The sequence below is a fragment of the Aedes albopictus genome, chromosome 1 (assembly GCF_035046485.1).
Source record: "Aedes albopictus strain Foshan chromosome 1, AalbF5, whole genome shotgun sequence".
Taxonomy (NCBI): domain Eukaryota; kingdom Metazoa; phylum Arthropoda; class Insecta; order Diptera; family Culicidae; genus Aedes; species Aedes albopictus.
In genome coordinates, this window is record NC_085136.1 from 89,244,092 (window position 1) to 89,267,292 (window position 23,201).

Below are 23,201 nucleotides of genomic sequence, written 5' to 3' on the forward strand. Positions count from 1 at the left end.
TTACTTGGCGCATGAAGAAACGGCACTTCTCGAGCTTGACTGTAAACCCGTACTCTTGTAGGCGCTGTAGAACAAGGTACAAGTTCCGCTTGTGCTCTTCGGCGGTTCGTCCACCGATCAGGATGTCGTCGAGGTACGGACAGGTGCACGGGATACCACTCAGCATGGCATCCATAACCTGTTGGAAAGCGCCAGGGGCGCTCTTGACACCGGGGGAAAGCCGGTTGAAGCGGTAGAGCCCCTTGTGGGTGTTGATGGTGAGAAGTTTCTTGCTTTCCTCGTCGACCTCAACCTGAAGATACGCGTCCGACAGATCTATGTGGCTGAACATCGTGCAATGCGCCATCCGGTTGAAAATATCCTCTGGGAGTGGGAGTGGATAGTTGTTTGATTCAAGTGCACTGTTTAGCCCGGTGGAGAAGTCCGCGCAAATGCGAACGGTGCGATCGGGCTTGCGAACGACGACAATTGGTGCGGCCCAATCCGCATAGGTGACTGGAGTGATGATGCCAGAATCTTCCAGCCGCTTCAGCTCGTCGTCAACAACGGCCTCCATGTTGTAGGAAACTGGCCGCTTCGGTTTGAACACTGGCTGGACGTCCGGCTTGAGCGTGAGATGCACCTGTGTTTTGGTGCACAATCCCATACGGTTGGTGAACACATCGGGGAAATTCTCCTTCATTTCGAGCACCTGCTGGCTTGGTTGCGAGCTGCCGACCAGTTTGCAGAACGACGAAAACGGAACGTCCCAGAGCCCAAACTCATCCATGAGGTCTGAGCCTAAAACATTCAGAGAAAGGTCAGCACAACAAACGTAACAGTTACCTTCCTTTTGCGTTCCGCCGATGGTGTACGATGCTCGAAACATGGACTCGATGCCCAATCTGTCGCCAGATGCGGTCTGCACTTGACAATCGGGGGGAGACGTTTGGGGCGCTCCGACTTTGATCCAGTTCTGCCTGGAGATGATCGTTATGTCCGAGCCTGAGTCCAGCTGCAAGTCGACTGGAACCCCGTTGATCGCTGTCTCCACGTACCGCCGGCTGCGGTTCACATTTTTCACGGTCACGATTTTGGCTGCGTGGTGTTTGTTTTGCTGCTTCCCCTTGTTCTTCTTGGAGCTTGGCTTGGATGCGAAACAGAAACAATAGCCTTCCTTATGGCCGGTTCGGCCACAATCACGGCATTTGTGGTTCTTGAAGCTGCACTGGCTGGAGAAATGCATGCCGCCGCATGACCAACACGGTGTTTTAGGCGTGTCGGATTTGTTGCCACCAAACTTGTCCTTCTTACGGCGGTTGCCGTTGGGAGAATTCGCTCGAACAGCATGCGTTGCAGCAGCACCGGAGGTGGAGGCAGATTGACTCCCGATGAGTACGGTGTCCTTCTTCAAGTTTATCAAACTCTTGCACTCCTCCACTACCTTTTCCAGCGTTATGTCCTGCGTCTCGTTGATTTTCGAAAGCAGGCGCATCCGAATGTCAGCATCCCTGGGGTGACTTCAACCCGCACACAAAAATCAGGCACTTAAACTGGTCTTCTTTGAGCTCCTGCAGCTTGAAATCGACACAAGCGCGGTTGACTTTGCAGGAGTAGGAGATGAAATCTTCGTTCTCATCCTTCGCCGTCTGCAGGCACTGGTACCGGCGATGGAAGGTCGAAACGGGGCTACCAAAAATGGTTTGTAATTTGGCAACCGTTTCGTCGAAGGAAAATTCCTTCGAGAGCTTGGGGAGAATGAACGAAGTGTACCTTTCGTGTGCGGCGGGGTTGAGTTTGCGGAGCAGCAGTCGTACCTTTGCGTCGTCGTCCAGCTTGGAGGCGTCTTTTTCGAATAAATCCGCATACCTGGAGAACCAAGCGTCGAACGAGCATCCCTTTTCCAGGTCGTAAGCGAACTCGGTGATATTGCTCGCGAGGGAATCTAGCACCAACTCGTTCCGATTGGCGTTCTGGACGTTTCCCTGAATGCTCGCCATTTGTTCTGCCATGCGGGTCATCAACGTATGTTGATTGTTCAGCAGCTGCAAAATGGTTTCCTTAAACGGTTGGTCCGCATTGGAGCCAGCTGCAAGCGCTGCTGCACCGGGGGGTGGCAATGGACCTGGCATGGCGAACACAAAAGACACACTCGACCCGACTTTTTGATTGCGATTTTCGCGAGAAAAACAACCGGCACGACTTTTTACCGACTCGTCGCCACTTTGTTACGATGTGTGATTAAGCCGAGTAGAATTACGTAACAAACAAATATACTTTTATTAACTATAATAACGAGAAACAATAAACGTATTAAAAATGTGCGACCGGCGTGTAGTGATACAATTGGCGATTAAAAGTTGAGGTTATGTCGTGAAAATTTGGAAGTTTGAAAGGGAAATACCAGTTCCCCATCAGTTTAATCATTAATTTTTTGATAAATTTATCGATAAAATGGATTTTTCTACCCCGATCCCACATTAAATTTTATCTGAAACGACTCAATCACTAAAATACGAAATGGGATTTCACAAAACTTAACCTCACTTTAGGAGGCCAATTGCACTGATGACGTTAACACAAAGCACCCGGTTGGGTGTCATCTCTCGGGCTCGCTGTCGGGTGACAGCCGGGAGCGAAGGCGAATAGGGTGGTACCCCAACAAAAATAATAAACTAACAATAGTAAACACTGCAGAAAATAATACGACATTCGTACGAGGGGCGCTACTATGCCGGAACAAATAGTGTTAGCAGGGCCGCCATAGAGAGCGCCATACTTCGCTTAGGAGTCCCGGTTAGCCTAAGGCGAATTCTGGAAAGCTACTTCCAGAACAGGGTGTTGATTTACGACACTGAGGAGGGCAAAAAACAGCACAATGTCACCGCAGGGCAAGCCGCAGGGGTGCCACAAGGATCAATCTTGGGCCCGGTACTGTGGAACGCGGCATACGACGGCGTATTGAGGCTAGCGCTACCACCGGGAGTAAAGTTCGTTGGCTTTGCTGACGACATTACCCTTGTGGTATACGGTGAGTCGGTTGAAGAGGTGGAATTGACAGCAGCGCATGCGATAGACATAGTGGAAGGCTGGATGAGGTCAAGGCAACTGACACGCGCACAACACAAAGACGGAGGTGGTGGTGGTGAACAACTGCAAGTCTGCACAACAGGCAGTAGTCACCACGGGCGGGTGCTCGATCGAGTCAAAGCCCTCAATGAGCCATCTTGGAGTCATGGTCGACGACAAGTTGAATTTCAGTAGTCATGTCGAGAATGCCTGTAAGAAGGCGAGCGTGACGGTTACGGCATTATCGAAGATGATGTAAAACAGTTCGGCAGTTGTCTCGAGCAAGCGAAATCTGCTAGCGTCGGTAGCGGTGTCCATACCTCCACAGACTGTGTCTGTGATACTACGGTATGGCGCTTTAGCTCCAGGATCATTTCGCACGTACGAGTACGTCTGATACTGCGCACGTCGGCTCCCAGATCCACGAGCTTGGCGTCGCTTCGCATCGCCTTAAAGACTTCCGAGTACTTCGACTGTTCGGTCTTGATGACGAGCGCGTCGCCTTTCTCGCAGCTTCCACCGCTGACTTAACCAGTCTCACGTGTTGCTGCTTGGCATCGTCCATCGACTTAGGAAGTCGCAACAAAGCCGTTAATCAGGTCCTTACTAATGTTGGACTTCGTGGACGCAAAGTCGATGATCTTGTCAAGCTGCTGCTCAGCCACCTCGATTGCGGGCAGTCCTTCTCTGTTTTTTGGTTGATGGCCTTCAACAACCACGCTCCATCCAGTATATCCGGAGTGGACCGGAGCTCTCACGCTGGAGCTGCGAGTGCAGCTTCCCGCACCTACATCCTCGCTTCTCTTTAACGGAGACATCGCCAACCCACTCCTTGCGAAGGGGTTAGCATCGTCACTACCACTACCTCCTACGTTGTAATTTTTTCGATTAGAATTTGTCATGATTAATCTCACGGGTAGCACTCGATCGTTAATGATCGAGCATCTTTTTCACCCCCTCGATCACTTATTCCTCGGCACGGGTCGCTTGACACCTTGAATTGGGGTTATTAATCCTATTCTTAGCCGGTGACTACGTGGGTGACTCACAAGCGGAGGGGTTCGTCAGGCCCCGGAACTATAACACCTGCTGCCCCAGCGCTCTGTTGTATTGGCGTTCTCAGCTGTATACTTTTCAAAGTTCATAAGATTGAAACACCACCAGAATTTTGCTCAATTTCTGCTAGGAACCAGCCGATTTGACAATTGGCTTGTGTCGTACTCATGGAAATTCCAATACCCAATACTTGTTGTTATGGTAGTGTAATACTACCTTTCGAATACGTTTATAGAGAGCAATAGAGAGATGATCGGGTAGCGAGAGCTGAGTTACCTCTCGAGTTGTAATGTTTGTTATATGCTAAATATAATCAGAAATGTTTTACGTATAGACCGAACAAGATGTGTTTCATTTGGATACTTTGCCCATTTTCTTGTTTACAACACTTGTTAATACTTGTCAGGGCCACCCCAAATTTCAGGACGTAACACATTTAAAAGGAATGGAAGGAGAAAGTAAACTAATCACCCATATTTTAGATATAATTAAAGTGATTCTTTGGCGTATAAGCTTAGTGTGGCCATATTGCCCCACAACCTCCTCCCTACTTGTGCGCATTGTTGTAATTTTGGTTGAAGGTTTAGGCATATAAACTTAAAGGAGCTATTCATAAACCACGTGGACTTCTTTGGGGAGGGGGAGATCTGGCCAAACTGTACGCTCCATAAAAATTTCAAAATTTTTGTATGGACACAAGTCTACGAGGGGTAGGGGTGGGGTCTGAAATGATCACATTTTGGTCTACGTGGACTATTAATGGTCCCATACTTACTTTGCTTCACGCCCAGATCGAACTCGTGCAGGAACCCGTCGTAGCCAACCCGCGACTGGAGCAGTTCGTTGGGGAACGGCGTCCGCAGATCCATCGGTGCACCGCAAGCCGTCACGTGCGACAGGCTGGCATGCAGTTGACATTGGTAGTAGAACTGGAGCATTTCGCTCACGGAATCACACCGATAGGCGGCCATTCGCTGCTGCCGTTGAGCGGACTTGGCCGTGGGAGGTCGTACAAGCTCTACCGCTTCTTCCACCGAGTTGACACTGTCGAGGAAGTCGTCGACGTAGTGGTTTTTGATTACCGCTTCTACTGCTCTGGGATACTGGTCACTGTATTCTGATGCGTTCCAGTTCTTCACATACTGTGCTGTACACGGAGAGCTCGTTGCACCGAACATTGCCACGTTGATCACATACACTTGCACGTCCTCTTCAGGCCTACTCCTCCAGAGAAAGCACTGTGACCACTTGTCTTCTTCTCGAATGAGGATGCGCAGAAACATTTCCCGGATATCGGAACACACTGCAACTTTTCCTTGCCTGAACCGCAACAGAACTTCCATGAGCGATACGAGAAGATCCGGGCCTTTAAGGAGCATGTCGTTGAAGCAAACTCCCCCAACCTTTGCGGCCGCGTCCCAAACCATACGAATTTTATTTGGTTTCTTGGGGTTGATCACTACACCTAGAGGTAAGTACCAGACACGGTGTGGATTCAGACTGGCAACATCTTCTAGAGACCCTTTACTGATGTACTGCTTTTCTTCATAACTCGCAATCTGCTCATTCACTCTTCTGCGCAGCTCTGCATCCCTGGACAGGCGCTTCTCTAGCCCTCGGAGCCGACTCATCGCCATCTTGTAGCTTTCAGGAAAGTAGATGTCGTCTTTTCGCCAAAGCAATCCAGACTCGATTCGGCACCCTCGTCGTACTGTTGTCGCTGCCAAGATATTGTTAGCTCGCTGATCGTCTTTGGACTCAAGTGGCTTGGTCACCACGGCTTCTTCGACGGCGAAAAACTGTTTCATCGAGTCGTACAGATCACTGTTACTCATTTCCTTACAGACATGCAGGTTCAGTTGCTCTACTGACCCTACGCTGCCAGAATTCCTTCCGTAGATGCACCAGCCGAGCCGAGTTTTCGTTGCGACCGGATCACTCTTACAACCTTCACGGATCTTGAGACTGGTAAGAAGGTGTACGTGCTCGATGCCAATGATCATTCCTGGTTTCGCATCCTTGTAACTGTTGACAGGAAGGCCTTGTAGGTGCGCGTAGGCTTTGGACAACTCAGGGTAGTTCAGTGTTTGACTGGGTAGTCCTAACTCACGCACGGTCCATACGTTGTTCAAGTGGAACGTTTCTGTCTTGCCACTGCCGGAAATCTTTACGCTGACTCTTTTGGAACTCTTCTCATGCCTGCCGATCTTTCCGGTCCATCCTAACCAGAGGTTGTCTGGCACCCCATCGATCCCCAACTGAACTGCAATCGCCTCTTCCAACAATGTCGACGACGATCCATCATCTAGGAATACGTAGGTGTCTACTTCCTTCCCGTTTCCGTAGAGTGTAACTGGCAGATAACGGAATAGGGAATAGGACTTCGTGTGATGGTAGTTGTGATGTACCGTTTCAGATGGCTTCGTTGGTGGTACTGGTTCGCTGCGATGAGACTGATTACTGTGTAGCAACATATGATGCCGGATCCGACAGCCATCCACGCCGCATTCTTTCTTGGATCGGCAAGGCCACTTTCGATGCGGAACAAGACACAAGCGACACAAATTCTTCTGGCGCATTGCCTTCCATCTTGCTCCGATGTCCAACGATTTGAATCTGGAACAGCTGAGGATTTGATGCCCTTCGTTTCCGCAATATGAGCAGGCTTTCGACGTGGACTCTTCGACTGAAGTATCTTTCCCACTCTTCGGTGCATCAGGTGACTCGTTGGCATGTGTAAACAGCTTTTCCCTCTGCTTGGGCTTTTCCGCTCTCACTTGTTTGTGATGATTTTGAGCGGAATCTACATCGATGGTCAGCTCAGATGCCAGGTTGACAAGGCCGGCCATGAAACCATTGAACGTCGCCAAGTTGACGTTCCCGAAGGCCTGCTTGTAGGTTCCCCACTGCATCTTCAGCGAGGTGGGCAGTTTATCGACCAACTCTTGGAGCAACATTGGATTCGATAAGTGAGCTTGTTGATCAGCCAAGACGATATGGTCGACCAAGTTCTGAATCGCCAATCCGTATGCGACAATCGTGCTCAAGTTCTCCGACTTGGGTGGAGGCACATTTCGCACCTTCTTCAGGAGCGAACTGATTAATATTTCTGGCCGTCCGTACAGCTTATGCAGTGTATCCATCACGTATGGAACTGACGCCGGTAGTAGTAGGCGACTGCGTACCGCCTCCAGTGCGGAGCCTCCCAAGCATCGCTGTAATCGGGCCAAATTCTCCGCATCAGTGTAACCGCAAACTTCCGTCGTATTCTTGAAGGAACTGTAGAAGATGGACCACTCCCGAGGATCTCCGTTGAACTTTGGCAGTTCCCGAGGCATCACTTGTCGTGTTGCCAATTGGGCACTTGTTGGCCCCATAATAGAACCCATTCGGATGCCAGATGACCCGGCTCCGAAAGATCCGGTTACAGGAACAGATGGAACAGATGGGAGGAAATGCGCTAGTCCTCCCACGGATATCGATGGGTTCATAAACGGTCCATTTCCGTGGAAAACTGCTGAACTGCTTGGTAATCCTTGACCTGTCGTATTTGTTGGTGCTAGATGTATCGTCTGAGGGGCCGTGTAGTACGGATGGCTTCCGTATACTGATGACAACAGACCACTCGAACCGATAGATACTTGCGATGTAATTCCGGGAGCAGAAGAAACCAACGTATTCTGTGCTGGCAAAGTGTTACTGGATAAACACACCGCAACTGGATCAGGATTCCCTACTCGGATGGTTTGCATACCGGAAAGAAGTACTTGTGGAACCGTAGATACAGTTGTCCCAGCAGGAACTGACGCAGAAACCGATGGAATTATCGGCAGACTCCTCAGTACACTTTCTTCTTGCCCAGAAAGTAACTGCTCATAGGATTTTGCCAATGCTGTAACATTTCCCATTGTTGCTGATGTAGGTTTATGCAACTGATTCTCGTTCGACGGCTCTGGAATCTGCAACGCTGCAGCAGGCGCTGGCAACTCAGTGATCACTACGGACGGTTGGTTCGATTCACTGACTGTGTGAACCGGCAGGGCAGCTCGATGTCCCGACGATGATGGCTTCGACTGTCCAGCTTCGTCCACTGTAGCTCCCTTCAACCATTTCTCCAATTGGTCACGCTTGCTCTTCACGCTCACACCACTTCTCGCTGCGCTCCGTTTGCTTTTCAAGCTTACTCCGCTTCGTCGACTCGAGGGATCCTTTTCGTCCTCTATCTGCATCAGCAAATTATACCTTTGCTTCAGGTACTCTTCTTCTTCGTCCAGCTGCTTCATCTTCGCTGCTTCTTCCACTTGTTTCAGCTTCAGTTCTTCTTCCGCTTGCAGCTTCTTCAGCCTTGCTTCTTCTTCTTTCATCTTCAGCTCTTCAGCCGCTCGCAGTTTGCTCAGCCTCCGTTGTTCCTCCAGATGCTGCAGACTGAGCTGTAATCTTTGGGATGCTCGGCTACTGCTCTTACTAACCGATGACTCGTTGAACGACACTCCCGATTTCGAAGCAATATCGGTACCGTCCCAGTCAGCAAGACAATCACTACACTTCCAACTTTTATCCGCAATCGATTCACTGACACCCGCGCACCGAAAATGCTCCCACGATTCACAGACATCGCAACAGACCCAATTATTATCACCCTCTTTCTTATTGCACTTTTTACATGGCTTATCTATACCCTCCGAATTCGTAACGTTTTTACCGTCTTTGGGCATGATTGATGCTTTTGGCCTAATATCAATCTAGACAACTGCAATAGTCTAACTAATTGCTAAGCCGTAATAACCACAAAGGCAAAAGAAAAAATAGCTTCTACTGACTTGAATTCGCTGTGGTCAAACCTCCAACGGCGGCGGCGGCGACGGCGGCGGCGATGTTGGTCGTCTTCAGTCGTGGGTCGTTCAATCGGCGGATGACTTCCCGGTTGTGGAACTACTCGTCAGGTAACAATCGGACATCCAACTTCGGATGTAAATCTTGAAGAAATGTTCCCGATCGTCAGAACAAAACACCGTTCTTCTCAGTTGCAAACGTTTGCAGCTTCAAGCTGTAATTGTATTTATAGTTAGTTCAGTCGTATTACAGAAATCAGTTATGTTAAACCTACATTTACAGTATTTTTCAGTTCTGTTACAGATCTTACGGTTCAGTTCCAATGTCAAGGGAAGAATTTGTCGGTCAGTTCTCTGTTAAACAGGCATCAAATATGAGCAATTCACACGTTTTGTTTAAGGTTAAGTTACTAGAAGTATCTGATTTGGCGTCCGACATACCCTTTTTACTCGCACTGTATTCCACTGACTATGTGGGATTTAAATATCCTGAATTACTGTTCACAGTTCCGTTTTAGGGCCCATATAGCCGAGGCGGTAAACGCACGGGTATTCAGCATGACCATGCTGAGGGTGACGGGTTCGATTCCCGGTCGGTCCAGGATCTTTTCGTAAAGGAAATTTCCTTGACTTCCTAGGGCATAGAGTATCTTCGTGCCTGCCACACGATATACACATGCAAAATGGTCATTGGCAGAGGAAGCTCTCAGTTAATAACTGTGGAAGTGCTCATAGAACACTAAGCTGAGAAGCAGGCTTTGTCCCAGTGAGGACGTACGCCAAGAAGAAGAAGAAGAAGTTCCGTTTTAGCTAAAGGACACAAATTCAATAAACTTAATATAATCTACAAATTTCTCTTTCAAATTTATCACTTACAATACGCAAGAAATTCACACAACCTACACCTAGCGATTCTGCTGACTAATGATTATGCCGTCTGTTTTTGCTCAGTCCGTCTGTTTTCCGTCATTCCGTACTGTCTGACGTCGACGTTGATCTGTCATCCTTCTCGGCGGATCCGCTCAGTCGCGAGGGAACTGACAGTGGTTTCACCACCGTTTCGCGGTCAACAGTGTTGCCGGTAACAGTTTTGTTATTTTAACCATTAAGACAAAGCTATAGGGGTGGAGCGGACCTGGAGTGATGGTTAGAACACTTGACTATCACGCCGAGGACCTGGGATCGAATCCCACTCCCGCCAAACTCACAAAAGTGAGTTCTTCCTTCGGAAGGGAAGTAAAGCGTGGGTCCCGAAATGAACTAGCCTAGGGCTAAAATCTCGTTAATACAGATAGGAAAAAAAAACAAAAAAAAGCTATAGGGCACTGCATTGTTTTGATTTTGTATGGGATTTTGACGTTTCTTGGCCTTGGTGTATAAAATTTCTGCAAGAGTGAAAGAGAAGGGGAAAATTCCATGCAGTGCTCTATTAAATTCCAATAAAATCACGCCACACTCAGAAAAATAAGCTCCATCGATTAGGCAGAAAATAGCAATATTTTATTCATGAAACAGCCCAATTGGCTTCTTTAGCGGTGTTGAGATTATTGCATATTCTGAATCTGCATGCAAAACTGAGCCGAAATCCAAATTTTCATGAATTTTGGTGCCCGGGAACCTATTTAAAAATCAATTTGAAGTTTGTATGGGAGCGATTTGTCGAATCACCCCTCGTCGCATTTTGTACTGGGTGGAGCTGTCAAACAGTTACCCTGTCAAAAGGTGATTTCAAAAAATCTCTTTGAAATTGATTTTAGGTACCAAAACAAAGTTCTAAAAATCTGAAAAAAATCATAGTGGCTCAGAAAAAAGTGCTCTTTCGTGTAAAATCAAAAAATCGATACATTTTTCTTAATTTAAAAACCCAATTGTAATAGCCGTAACCAAGGCCGTAACCAATGGAATAAAACAGGTCACTAAGGAGCTAGAGTTTATTACTCCTGACTTGATTGTTGGTTGGCTAGCTAATGACATTTTATTCTATGGTCTGCTGCACGAATTTATGCTGGCCTCCTTACTCTCACAGAAAGACACCGCTCAAACGTTAAATTTCGTTGTGAGAGTAAGCAGGCCTGTAAATATTCATGCAGTAATCCATTCTAGATTATAGGCCTACTACTATTATTAATATCAGGCGAGGCCCGCTACATCTCCCCCTCTTAGAATATGTCGTAGGACGACAGCCATCTTAGATTTTTTGATTCCCGCACTGAACGTCGCAGAAATTCTCCAACTGGTTCCGATGGCACCGGCGGTGGAGCGGATGTAGCTTCTTCATCATCTTCATCTAGTACCGGACCTGCAGCTTCAGAAACTAGGGCTTCAATCATACCAGACTGTTCTTCTACATCAGCCGGTACCGTTGCAGCGATTGGAATGTGTACTTCATCGAGCAAGACTTCCCACGGTAGCTGCGTCGTTAGTTCTGGAACGGCGGTATCATAGCGAGGGCGCATTTTGTTGACATGCGCTCTAACCATCTCCCGGTCTTCCGCTGTTTTACAGCGACACAATGTAATGAACGGAACGGAAGACTCGACCTGGCATCCATGACTTGGTATTCCGGAAATGTTGCTTAACGTACACCAGGGGCCTGTAGCATAATGAAAATTTTACTAATAATATTAGTCTTGTAGCTTGTAACTCATAATTTTCTGTTGCATAAAAATACTACAAGTACAAGTTACAAGTCCAATACTACAAGTCGGATGGACTAATATTATTAGTAGAATTCACAAGTGTATGTTGCATCGAGTTGCATAAACAAACTACAAGTATAAAATATTAGCTATGACTTGTACTTTTGATTACAAGTCTCAAAGGTCTTGTAGAATAATTTACAAGTTAGATTTAAAGTATTGCAGAAGTCATATTTAGTTTTGAATATATCGATTTACCATTTTGATGAACTCAAAAGATATTATTTATCTAACATGTCAACCTTAATTCCAGTTTTAGACGATTAAATTTGGCAGTATGTATTCGAAACTCATTGAAGAGAAAATTGCGTTGATGTACACTTTGTATCCAAAATATAATTTTTGCTGAGTCTCTCAAGTTCTCCAAAGTTTCTACAATACCCATCTTTGATTGGAGGTTCTTGGTAAAGTTATGGTTATTATGGTCACTGCATAAGCACAGGTAAAGTTGCAGATGCGAAATAAATTTGAATCAATTGGGTTCTTTAGGGGTATCCGGATTATTCCATAATCGAATTCTCCGGCCAAAAATTAGTCGAAATCCAAAATTTCATAATTTTTGGATTCCGGGAACTATTTTTAAAATGCATTTAAAGTTTGTATGGGGAAAATTTTTTGTTCGGGTCGAACTGTCACTTTAACGATTGAACTGTCATTCTATCCACAAAAATTAAACCTGTTTTGTTGATTTAACCATCAAAACAAAGGTGTTGGAATCCAATAAAATCACGTTATACTCAGAAAAATGAGCTCTTTCGATTAGGCTATAGAAAATAGCAATATTTTATTCACTAAACAACCCAATTGCTTGTATTGCGCATCATTAAGCTAATCAAGAGCTACAATATACATACACTAACTCGAATCGAGTTGCGACATATAAAAGTAGGTAAAAGCTCAATTTTTGCATCCCAGATCACTTGGGATTTTAACAAGAAGCATAATACATGTTGCTAAATCTTTATACATTGTTTTTCAACCATTGCTATTAAATCTTTGGGACATTTTACTAAAAATCTAGGTACTTGCAGTGCCATACTTTGTAAAAAAATATTTCGTCAGAGCGGCCGAAAATTATCCAAACAGCATATGCTTTTCTTCATCTATCGTATAAAGAATGCAAAACTTCGGAATAAATGAAGTTATTTCCGGATGTTACGCGGAAAATGCAGAATATAAACAAACATCATCTGCCATTTCAAATTAATAGTGAACTGTCGGATGAATTTTGACAGGTAAATGAACCAAAACAACTTGTATTTTCATGGTCACTAATATTACAAGTGCTAATAATATTAGTGGAAAATTGAGCCTTTATGCAACACAAATTATTAGCACTTGTAATATTAGTACTTGTAACTTGTAGCTAATATTATTAGCCCGATTATGCTACAGGGCCCAGGTCATCTTCTTCGAAGTCGCGCATGATTGTCCCATGCCGGCGATTGAAATGCTTATTCGGCTTGGAGTAGGCTTCTTCAGGAGGTCCAAAGTGGTGCGTACTGGTCTTCCGAGGAACGCTTCTGCAAGAGACCTCGATTGCGGTGTGCTTCGATTTGGAGTTGAGCGAACACCGAGAGGAATCCTCGCAGGTGCTCCAGTGTGGGTGAACCTTCCCCCTTAGCTCAGCTTCTTGAGACCACGGTTGAGGAAGTCAACGAATCGTTCCGCTTCACCGTTGGACTGCGGACGGTAGGAAGCAGTGCGGAGGTGGGTGATACCACTTTCATGACAATACTGTTCAAACTGTACGCTGGTGAATTGCGTGCCGTTGTCCGACACCAAAGTGTCCGGGTTTCCGAAACGGGAAAACGTATCACGAAGCAGATCCAGGGTTGCGGTTGTGGTGATGGAACGAGTGCGAAAAAAATCGGGCCACTTGGAATAGGCATCTACGATGACGAAATAGTAATAATCGTGGATTGGGGCAGCGAAATCCATGTGGACGCGTAGCCACGGCTTAACTGCAAGAGGGCACGACTCCAGGATTGCTTTTGTCGGAGACTTTGCTGCTTCAGCGCACGCTGTGCACTGTCAAACGAACTGCGTCACGTCGTCATCCACATTCGGTCAGTAGATGTACCTGCGAGCCAGAGACTTCATCCGGTCAATTCCTGGATGTCCACGATGTAATTGTCGAACAATCCGCTTGCGAAACTTGAGGGGAACGACGATTCGATCGCCGAACATGATGCAGTCGTCTACAACTTGAAGTCCATCTCGTCTTGCGAAGTACTTCTTGACATCTGGATGTGTGATTTGCTCCGGTTGGGTCGGCCTACTCTCCTTGAGAAAGTTCACCACTTGCTGGAGAACTGGATCCTTTCGTGCTTCAGCCATAATCATTTGGTGCGTGACTAGAAGGTTGCTGGTGGTGTCTTCGAGTATCGCTTTCGCTACAGATTCGACGTATACGGTGGCTATCACGTACTCTTCATCCGGCCTTCGTTGCGATGACATCAGCCGCGAAAGGAAGTCTACACAGCCGAAGTTTGTCGTTGAAATGTGCTTGATATCGAAATCATACAGCAGAAGTGACAAGGCCCAACGCTGCAATCGGTTCGCGGTGTAAACAGGAATACCCTTCTTGGAACCAAAAACTTTGAGGAGCGGTTGGTTATCGGTCGGCAGGAGAAAGGACGCCACTTGGGAAGGAGCATCTTGTGGAAGCGAGTGACAGCAAAAATCAGGGCCAATGCTTTCTTTTCCACTTGTCCGTAGTTCATCTCTGCAGGGATCAGTGAACGAGAGCCATAAGCGATTGCCTTCACATCCAAGGTCGGGAACCGATGCATGATGACTGCGCCAAGGCCGTACTTCGACGCATCTGTTGCGACGATGATCTTCTTGGATGGGTGGGTGGGTGAGCAACAGATCGGAGAGTAGAATGGCCTGGATTGTTGACATTCGTCGGTCCAATTCCAGCGGGCATTTTCTTGAACAGGTTGTCCAGGGGGACCCGGAGCTTCTTCATTTGTTTCACGAATCAATCATACTAGTGCACAGCCAAGTTCACAAGCACCGCAGTAGGAACGGAGCTGATGAACGTCCTTTGGAGGTGGAGGTTGCATCTTGGAAATGGCATCGGTTTTGGAAAGGTTTGGATGAATGCCATCTTTGTCCACGATACGTATGTCCGAGGAACTCGATCTGGGAGAGTGCGAAACGACACTTTTCGATACGTGAGTGGAAACCATACTCACGTACACGCTCGAGAACGGCGTAGAGATTGCGGTCGAGTTCCTCTCCTTGGTCCGACCAGCGATAAGGATGTCGTCCAGATACGGTTTGACTCCAGAGATGCCGGCCACTATGCTGTCGATGATGCGCTGGAAAGCGCCGGGTGCCGACTTGACTCCAGGTGGTAATCGATTGTACTGGAATAGGCCACGGTGGGTGTTGACCATGCGTAGCTTCCACGATTCCTCCTCGACCTCGACCTGCAGGTAAGCGTCAGTAAGTCGAAGTGTGTGAAGTAACGTGCTCCGGCCAGTTCTACAAAAATTTCGTCAGGATGAGGCAGAGGGTGGCGGTCACAAACCCGGCGAATAATCACCACACACACGGACCGATACATTGTCCACTTTGCATATGACGACTATCGGAGCTTGCCAGTTCGAGAACCGAATCGGAGAAATGATACCGTTGTTTTGGAGCCTTTCGAGTTCTTCATCTACCTTGGAGAGCACAGCGTACGCTACGGGAAGAACGTGCATCAGGCTTTAAATTTAGTGTACCTACTCAGCGTGCTTCGGAAAACCTTCGGGATGTGTTACTTGAGTTGAATCACGTATTCATCGAGTTATGGACGGGACGTTGGTGTACGACGTTGACCAAGCTGCTGATCGGTACAGGCCACAGATCGAATAGATCTACGGATCCCAACCTTGGCTCTTGTGACCCCCCAGTTTGTCGTCACTGCGCTTTTCGTAAAACAATCGAAGCGTGCGGTTGGGGGGTCGCGAAACGAAGGTTGGGAAACTATGGAATAGATCTGTCGCGATTCCAAGAACGTTAAGTTTAGCGCTGTCCGAGATGAAGATGTGACTGGTTTTTGTCACACTCCTGATGGTGATCTCGATTTGAAACTCGGCGAGAAGGTTGAGGTTGCCACCAGAAGCTGCGTTACTGCATATTCCTCCGTCGGTTTAGATGGTGACTGTCCGATGCTGAACTAAGTATCTTCGGAGATAATGGTGATGTCGGACACCGAGTCGTGCTGAAGCTTGACTGTTGTACCGGTGAGCTCGACCGGGATGAACTTTCGCTTGCTTTCGACGTTCCGAACGGTGTGGGTGCTCCTCGTCTTCACGTTCTCTCTGGGTTTCGTCTGCTTGAATGGTTTTGGGAGCGTAGGCTTGTTGCTTGAACAGTACCTCTCCTTCTGCCCTTGTTCTCCATCCACCATCAGTGTGTCCTGCTTGAGGTTGGTCACGCGATGGCATTCTTCCACGAGGTTCTCCAGGGTGACCTTGCTGGCCGCTTTTCCTTGTTCGATGACTGTGGTTTCGTCAGCTTCCAGCTTCGAGATCAATCTTGTTCGGATGTCCGCATCCCGTGGCGATTGGAGTTCACAGACGAAACGGAGCGCCTTGAATTGATCCGGAGTGAGCTTGGAGAGTTAAACCGCTTCACAGTTTGTGTGTTCAACACGGCAGCATACGAGGTGAAGTCATCCGCGTCACCTTTGAGTTTTGGCTTGTTACTTCTGGAAATTTCAATACACAACAATGTGTCACGGCCACCCCAAACTTTAGGACGTAACATATTTAATAGGAATTAAAATTAAAGGAGTAAGTAAACAAATCAGCTATAACCGCCTAAACTTAGAATGGCCATCTTGCCCCACAATCCTCTACGTTAGCGCATTGTTATAATTTGTTGAAGGTTTAGGCAAATAAACTTATACTTACTTTGTTTCACGCCCAGATCGAACTCGTGCAGGAATCCGTCGTAGCCAACCCGCGACTGGAGCAGTTCGTTGGGGAACGGCGTCCGCAGATCCATCGGTGCACCGCAAGCCGTCACGTGCGACAGGCTGGCATGCAGTTGACATTGGTAGTAGAACTGGACCATTTCGCTCACGGAATCACACCGATAGGCGGCCATTCGCTGCTGCCGTTGAGCGGACTTGGCCGTGGGAGGTCGTTTCAGTTTGGATCGAGGAATTCCGCGGATTGATACCGATTGGAAGAGATATTTTTTGCCCAGGTTCGCGTTGGGAGTTAGTTGAGTGTGAAGTTGCTGTTCGTGGTTGTCCAGGAAATCGATTAGATCTTCGGAGTTGTTCATGCCGAAGGGAAGTGCCAGGCCAGCGGCGGCCATTTGGCGTCCGTAGGGGCTCAGGTCGCCACATAGGCTGGGGAGATAGTTTCCTTCGGCTGGATTTTTCATGCGATACCGCAGGGATGCTGTGTCGAGGAACGTGGCCAGCAAGGCCGATGTTTGGTAGAAGTTCGATTCCTCGTAGGCCACATGAGGGAAGGATCGAGGCTGATCCAAATTCCGCCAGCAGCGGCCCATGGTGGAAAGAGGCACAAACAGCGAACAGGATTCTATCAGATTGGAAAAGCAGAGCGCCGTGTTGACCACTCGGATCGATGAGGTCATCACATCATCAGCGTTTTTGAAATTCAGCATCTTGGGGGGAACTAGCGGAAATACTAAGCTAGCTTTTCCGTACTCGTCCTGCAAGTGTTCTAAGCATTTGACCCCCAATCCAGCGAATCCATCAACGCAATCCAAAAGCGTCTGGAATCCTTGGCATCCATCGCATTCTTCTACGTACTGCCGTACCTTATCAGTAATGTCATCCTGAAAATCGTAGTTCCTCCACAACTCCATCCCATTAGTTATCGTATCGAACAGATTCTCTTCCTTCGAATGACTATACTCGTTCACCATGTTAATACTTCTCGGATGATACCGTGAATAGCTGTAATCGATCCAATCCTGAACCGTGTCCTTAAAGTTATAATCTTTCTCTTCCTCATCGCCATCCTCGCCGTTACCGCTCTGCACTAAATCGCGCTGGTATTCACATTTCTCTGCCGGATCTTTCCGGATCACTTCCACCTTTCCCGCATCCCAACCAATCCCACCCACGAGCTCTTCCTCCTCGACGGACCCCTGCTGACCGCGGTTCGCTTGATACAGCTCGCCTTCCTTCGGCATGAACTTCAACGTCCCCTTCAGATCCACCAGCAACATCCGTGGGGTGTAGGTGATCTGCCGGGTCAGTGTCCTGCCCTCCCGGTACAGCACATCGTGGTCGACCTCCGACGGCTGATCGGTGCCATTCGGATCGTAGTTGAACGAGGCCTCCTGAATGTTCCACCAGTGGGTGCCGACGTAGTTGGCGTAGTTACCCAGCTGCAGGGTTAAAATCTCGCGGGCCATTCTGTAGGAATCACTTGAATCACTCACTCGCGAGGAATGCCGAAAAGTAAAACGAACGTTTTCACTTTAAATTTTAATACAAATCGGACAAATCGGGATCATTTTTTGGTCTTCTTTCGGCTGATTTTAGCTTGATTGTAAACAAACGCACGCGCTCCCGGGGGGTTCATCGATGGTATGCCGGTGGCGGATGAAATTCATAAAATTCTGGAGTAACATTTGAAAAGGGCATACAAGCATTGGTAAACAATGACTTCACACGTCGCTCCTGAGCCCCCATCAGCCTATTCATAAAAACTAAGACCGTTATCACATAGAGCAAGCATCGATCTTTCGGATAACGGTGTTCATTTGCATGGGCGGGCTGCTGTTATGCCCTACGAAGCGTTTTCGAAAAAAGACACAAGACCTCTTGGGCCCTTTTCAAATGTTGCTCCAGAAATTTCCCTTTTCGCATGTGATTTCTGTGGTTTGTGTCCAGGCTACCCTTTAAAATCCTGGATCGCACAGACCTGTTTTTGATTTTGGAAAACAAAAAAAACCTTGAACGTCAATCAGTTTCCCGCGTCCCGCAGCCGCAGCAAGTAGTAACATTTTTGTTTACATTCCTTTTTCCATGATTTTTCCTGTTTTACGCGGGTGATTAAAATTAAATTTTGGCCAGAGTAAATAGTGTTTCCCCCGAGAAAAAGTGACTACCCGCCACCATGCCGGAGTACCAGATCAACGGCATCGCGGTCAACTTCCCGTTCGAGCCGTACCAGGTGCAGCGGGACTACATGGCCCGGGTGATTGAGTGCCTGCAGAACAGCACCAACGGCGTGCTGGAATCGCCTACCGGCACGGGCAAAACGCTCAGCCTTCTGTGTTCCTCGCTGGCCTGGGTGCTGCACAAAAAGGCCCAGGTCCAGGCCAACATGCGCACGAACATTACCGATCTGAAGGAGTTCGAGGTGCAGAAGAAGAAGGTTGGCGGCGGTGATGGAACGGGCTCGGGAATGGACGAACTGTTGGACAAGCTGAACGATGGCAGTGGCTCCGAGGGGGCCAAGTGGGGCGTGCCGAAAATCATCTACGCATCGCGAACCCATTCGCAGCTCACGCAGGTGATGCAGGAAATGAAGAACACCAGTTACAGTTTTATGAAGGGAGTCGTGCTGGGATCGCGCGATCAGCTGTGCATCCATCCGGAAGTATCCAAGGAGGAAGGGAATGCGGTCAAAACCAACCTGTGCAAGGCTAAGATTCAATCGAGGACGTGTTCTTTCTACAGCCGAGTGGAAAGTTGCAAGGAGCGACCGGAAGTGGTTACCACCGTGATCATGGACATAGAAGATCTCGTAAAGGTGGGGACCAAGGTCCGAGCTTGTCCCTTCTTCCTGTCCAAGGAACTGATCGAAAGCGCCGATATTCTGTTCATGCCGTACAACTACCTGCTGGACCCCAAGGCACGCAAAGCCAACAATCTGGAACTGTCCAACACGATTATCATCCTGGACGAGGCACATAACGTGGAAAAAATGTGCGAAGAATCGGCCTCGATGCAGATCAGGTCGACGGATATTGCCCTGTGTATCGATGACATCACCTCCATCATGAAGGTGATGGACCATTCGGTGGCCATTCCAGAGGACGACGAAACGAAGAAGGATTTTACGATCGATGACTTGGCGCTGCTGAAGGAGATGTTACTGAAGCTGGAGAAAACCGTTGACGAAATTCCGGTGATGTTCTCCCAGGGAGGCAATACCTTTCCGGGGACGTATATATTCGAGATATTCGAAAAAGCCAATGTGAGTATGCTACCTTATTAGAAAGTAATTCATTTTATTTAGGTTTTACGAGGTTCCACACACTGGAGCACCTCGTGCCCTCACTGCTTCGTTCATACAGCTGCGTAGGTTGCAGCGCCATAAGGCTATCTGACGTTTGATCACCTTTCTCTGTTTCGCTCCCGAGGAGGATAGGTTTGTTTTCATACGGAAACGTTTCCCTATGAAAATATTAAACAAAAAATTGCTATCCTCTGTGACTGCTTGAGAGAGAAGGGTGATGAACGCTAGATTGCCTTATGAAGAAGCTGTCCGTCTGAGTAGATCATTCCTACTTTCGTGCGTCGAGCGCACTTCACTCTTCGGCTTAAAAGGTCCCGTTCCTTTTGGGCCAGAGCCACCGAATTGCACCTTTCTTAAGGCCCTTTGCGAGTTACACCGACCGCTAATGTACCCAATGCCAATGTTAAAAAGCACGATTGTGATCCATAGCGTGAGTGTGATGCCGCTTATGGTGGCCGAAGACAAAACTGCTCGATGGTTAAGCTTCTAAAGAGCACCTTCAACGGTGCGCTTCTATACCCCGTTTGGCAGCCCTCCATCATTGCAGCAAACTTTACCGGTCGCTGCTGGATGCGCTCGCAAAATAGTAGCGCAATGGGTGGGTGACCAAATATGGTAGCGGGACAGTTGCGCTGCTAAAAATTGAAGACGGCTAATAACAAGACAGACAGCTCCCACCCTGTTGCAGGCGACATGGTTGAAACGCCCTCAACGATTCACAGGAACATTAAAATATGATTGTGTGCGTGTACATGCAAATACGTACACGGAAATGGTAGCATCGCATGCACACTTATTCATGATGTTGTTCCCTGAAGTCGTTCGTGGCGCTAGTGTGCTTGTAGCACTTAAGGTATATGGAGCAAGAGGGAAGATGTCTGTCTTGTTATTAGCCGTCTTCGTAAAAATGCTATGGGAATATGACAGCCCTCCCGATACGAATCAGAATGACTAATTTGATTGCTACCGGTGTGGAAAAGGGTGGTTAAATCAAAATGGTAGCGCTGCGCGGGTTGCTCGAATAGTAGCCGCCGTTAATGTTGCTCTAGAGGGTTTAACTTAGGTCATTCGCCTCTGCAAAAACAAACTTAAAGTTAATGTCAGCTGTCCCAACGAACAGAGCACGTCCTTTTGAAATCTTCATGAAACGCAGTCCTACCCCTGGTGCTCCGGCGACAATGAAATTGGAGTGACATAGTCACTGTCCGTGAGTAGGCACAAAACATCAAATAACAGCCTGTACCTTACCTTACCGATCAGGCTAAGGCCGGGGTGGCCTCTGTTGTACATAGTAGCCGCCTCCATTCCACTCGATCCATGGCTGTATGTCTCCAGTTCCGTACTCTGCGTAGGGTCCGCAGATCGTCCTGCACTTGGTCGACCCACCTAGCTCGCTGCGCTCCACGTCTTCTTGTACCGGTCGGATGACTCTCGAGAACCATTTTAGTCGGGTTGCTATCCGACATCCTGATGACGTGACCCGTCCACCGTAGCCTCCCGATTTTCGCGGTATGGACGATGGTTGGTTCTCCCAGCAGCTGATGCAGCTCGTGGTTCATTCGCCTTCTCCAAGTCCCGTCTTCCATCTGCACTCCGTCGTAGATGGTACGCAACACCTTCCGTTCGAAAACTCCAAGGGCGCGTTGGTCCTCTGCACGTAGGGTCCATGTTTCGCGTTACGGCGAACTTTATTCGATCGTAGAGTTCTGCGGAGTCCAAAGTAAGCATAATTTCCTGCCACAATGCGCCTCTGAATTTCTCTGCTGGTGTCGTTGTCGGCGGTCACCAGTGAGCCCAAGTACACGAATTCTTCAACCGCCTCGATTTCATCACCGTCGATATAAATTCGGGGTGGCGGGCGCGGTGATTCCTCCCTGGAGTCCTTTGCCATCGTGTACTTTGTCTTCGACACATTAATGGCTAATCCGATTCGCCTGGCTTCACTCTTTAGTCGGATGTACGTTTCCGCCATCGTCTCAAATTTGCGAGCTATAATATCAATATCATCAGCGAAACCAAGCAGCTGAACGGACTTCGTGAAAATCGTTCCACTCGTGTTTGTCCCCACTCTCCTTATTACACCTTCTAACGCAATGTTGAACAGCAAGCGCGAAAGACCATCACCTTGCCGTAACCCTCTGCGAGATTCGAAGGGACTCGAGAGTGTCCCTGATATTCGAACTACGCACATCACTCGATCCATCGTCGCCTTGATCAATCGTATCAGTTTATCCGGGAATCCGTATTCGTGCCTAATCTGCCATAGCTGTTCTCGATCGATTGTATTATACGTCGATTTGAAATCGATGAACAAGTGATGCGTGGGCACGTTGTATTCGCGGCATTTCTGCAACACCTGGTGGATGGCAAACATCTGGTCCGTTGCAGCGCGTTCACCCATGAATCCAGCCTGATATTGCCCACGAACCCTCTTGCAATCGGTGATAGACGGCAGCATAAAATTTGAGAGAGTATCTTGTAGGAAGCGCTCAGTAGTGTGATCGTGTGGTAGTTCCCGCAATCCAAATTGTCGCCCTTTTTGTAGATGGGACACACGATACCTTCCATCCGTCCCTCCGGTAATACTTCCTCCTCCCAAATCTTGGTAATGACCCAGTGTAGTGCTTTCACCAGTGCTTCTCCACCGTATTTTAGAAGCTCGCTTGGTAGTTGATCTGCTGCAGCGGCTTTGTTGTTTTTCAACCGGCCAACCTCCTCCTCAATCTCTTGGAGGTCAGGGGCTGGAAGTCTTTCGTCCTGTGCACATACTCCTAGATCTGTTACCACGCCACCTTCGGTACTTGCAGCATCGCCATTGAGGTGCTCATCGTAATGCTGCCGCCACCTCACGCTCGCTCGTGAGAATATTCCCGTGATTATCTCGGCACATGTCGGCTTGTGGCACCAAAGCCTCTGCGCGAGCGGTTCAGCTTCTCGTAGAATTTTCGTGTTTCCTTAGCGCGGTACAACTCTTCCATCGCTTCGCGATCTCGTTCTTCCTGCTAGCGCTTCTTCATCTGGAAGACTGAGTTCTGCCTGTTCCGCGCCTGTTTGTACCGTGCCTCATTCTCTCTCGTACGGTGTTGCAGCATTCTCGCTGTTGCAAACTCGGGTTCTTCGGGATGGCTGTGCATGGCATTGGATTTTAACACGCGAGTTTACACAAAACGAATTAAAATACTTTATTTAAAACACTACATTTTTACATTTTAAAACGCACTGTTTTGCGCACAGACAGGCTGACTATTGACTAGTGTCTGAACAATATTTACAACAATCAATTACTGATCTTATCGTGACACACAAACACATATATGCGCCTTCCAGCATCG

At 47.9% G+C, this 23,201-nt stretch overlaps 2 protein-coding genes across 3 annotated transcripts in view; one reads left to right on the top strand and one right to left on the bottom strand.

Moving 5' to 3' along the window:
• LOC109427418 (protein misato) overlaps positions 1–18,177 on the bottom strand; it is a 40,278-nt gene extending 22,101 nt beyond the window's left edge. Inside the window, exon 1 of the mRNA XM_019702959.3 lies at positions 16,549–18,177. Within this exon, the coding sequence (XP_019558504.2) occupies positions 16,549–18,034 (1,486 nt within the window). The 5' untranslated portion in view covers positions 18,035–18,177. The remainder of the gene's footprint in view (positions 1–16,548) is intronic.
• Positions 18,178–18,590: 413 nt separating this feature from the next.
• Positions 18,591–23,201, top strand: part of LOC109427416 (regulator of telomere elongation helicase 1 homolog) — a 303,579-nt gene continuing 298,968 nt past the window's right edge. For both annotated transcript variants that reach the window (XR_009996109.1, XM_019702958.3), the window contains exon 1: positions 18,591–19,827. Coding sequence is in view for 1 of the 2 variants with exons in the window: in XM_019702958.3 (XP_019558503.2) it covers positions 18,742–19,827 (1,086 nt within the window). In the remaining variant the exon portion in view is untranslated. The remainder of the gene's footprint in view (positions 19,828–23,201) is intronic.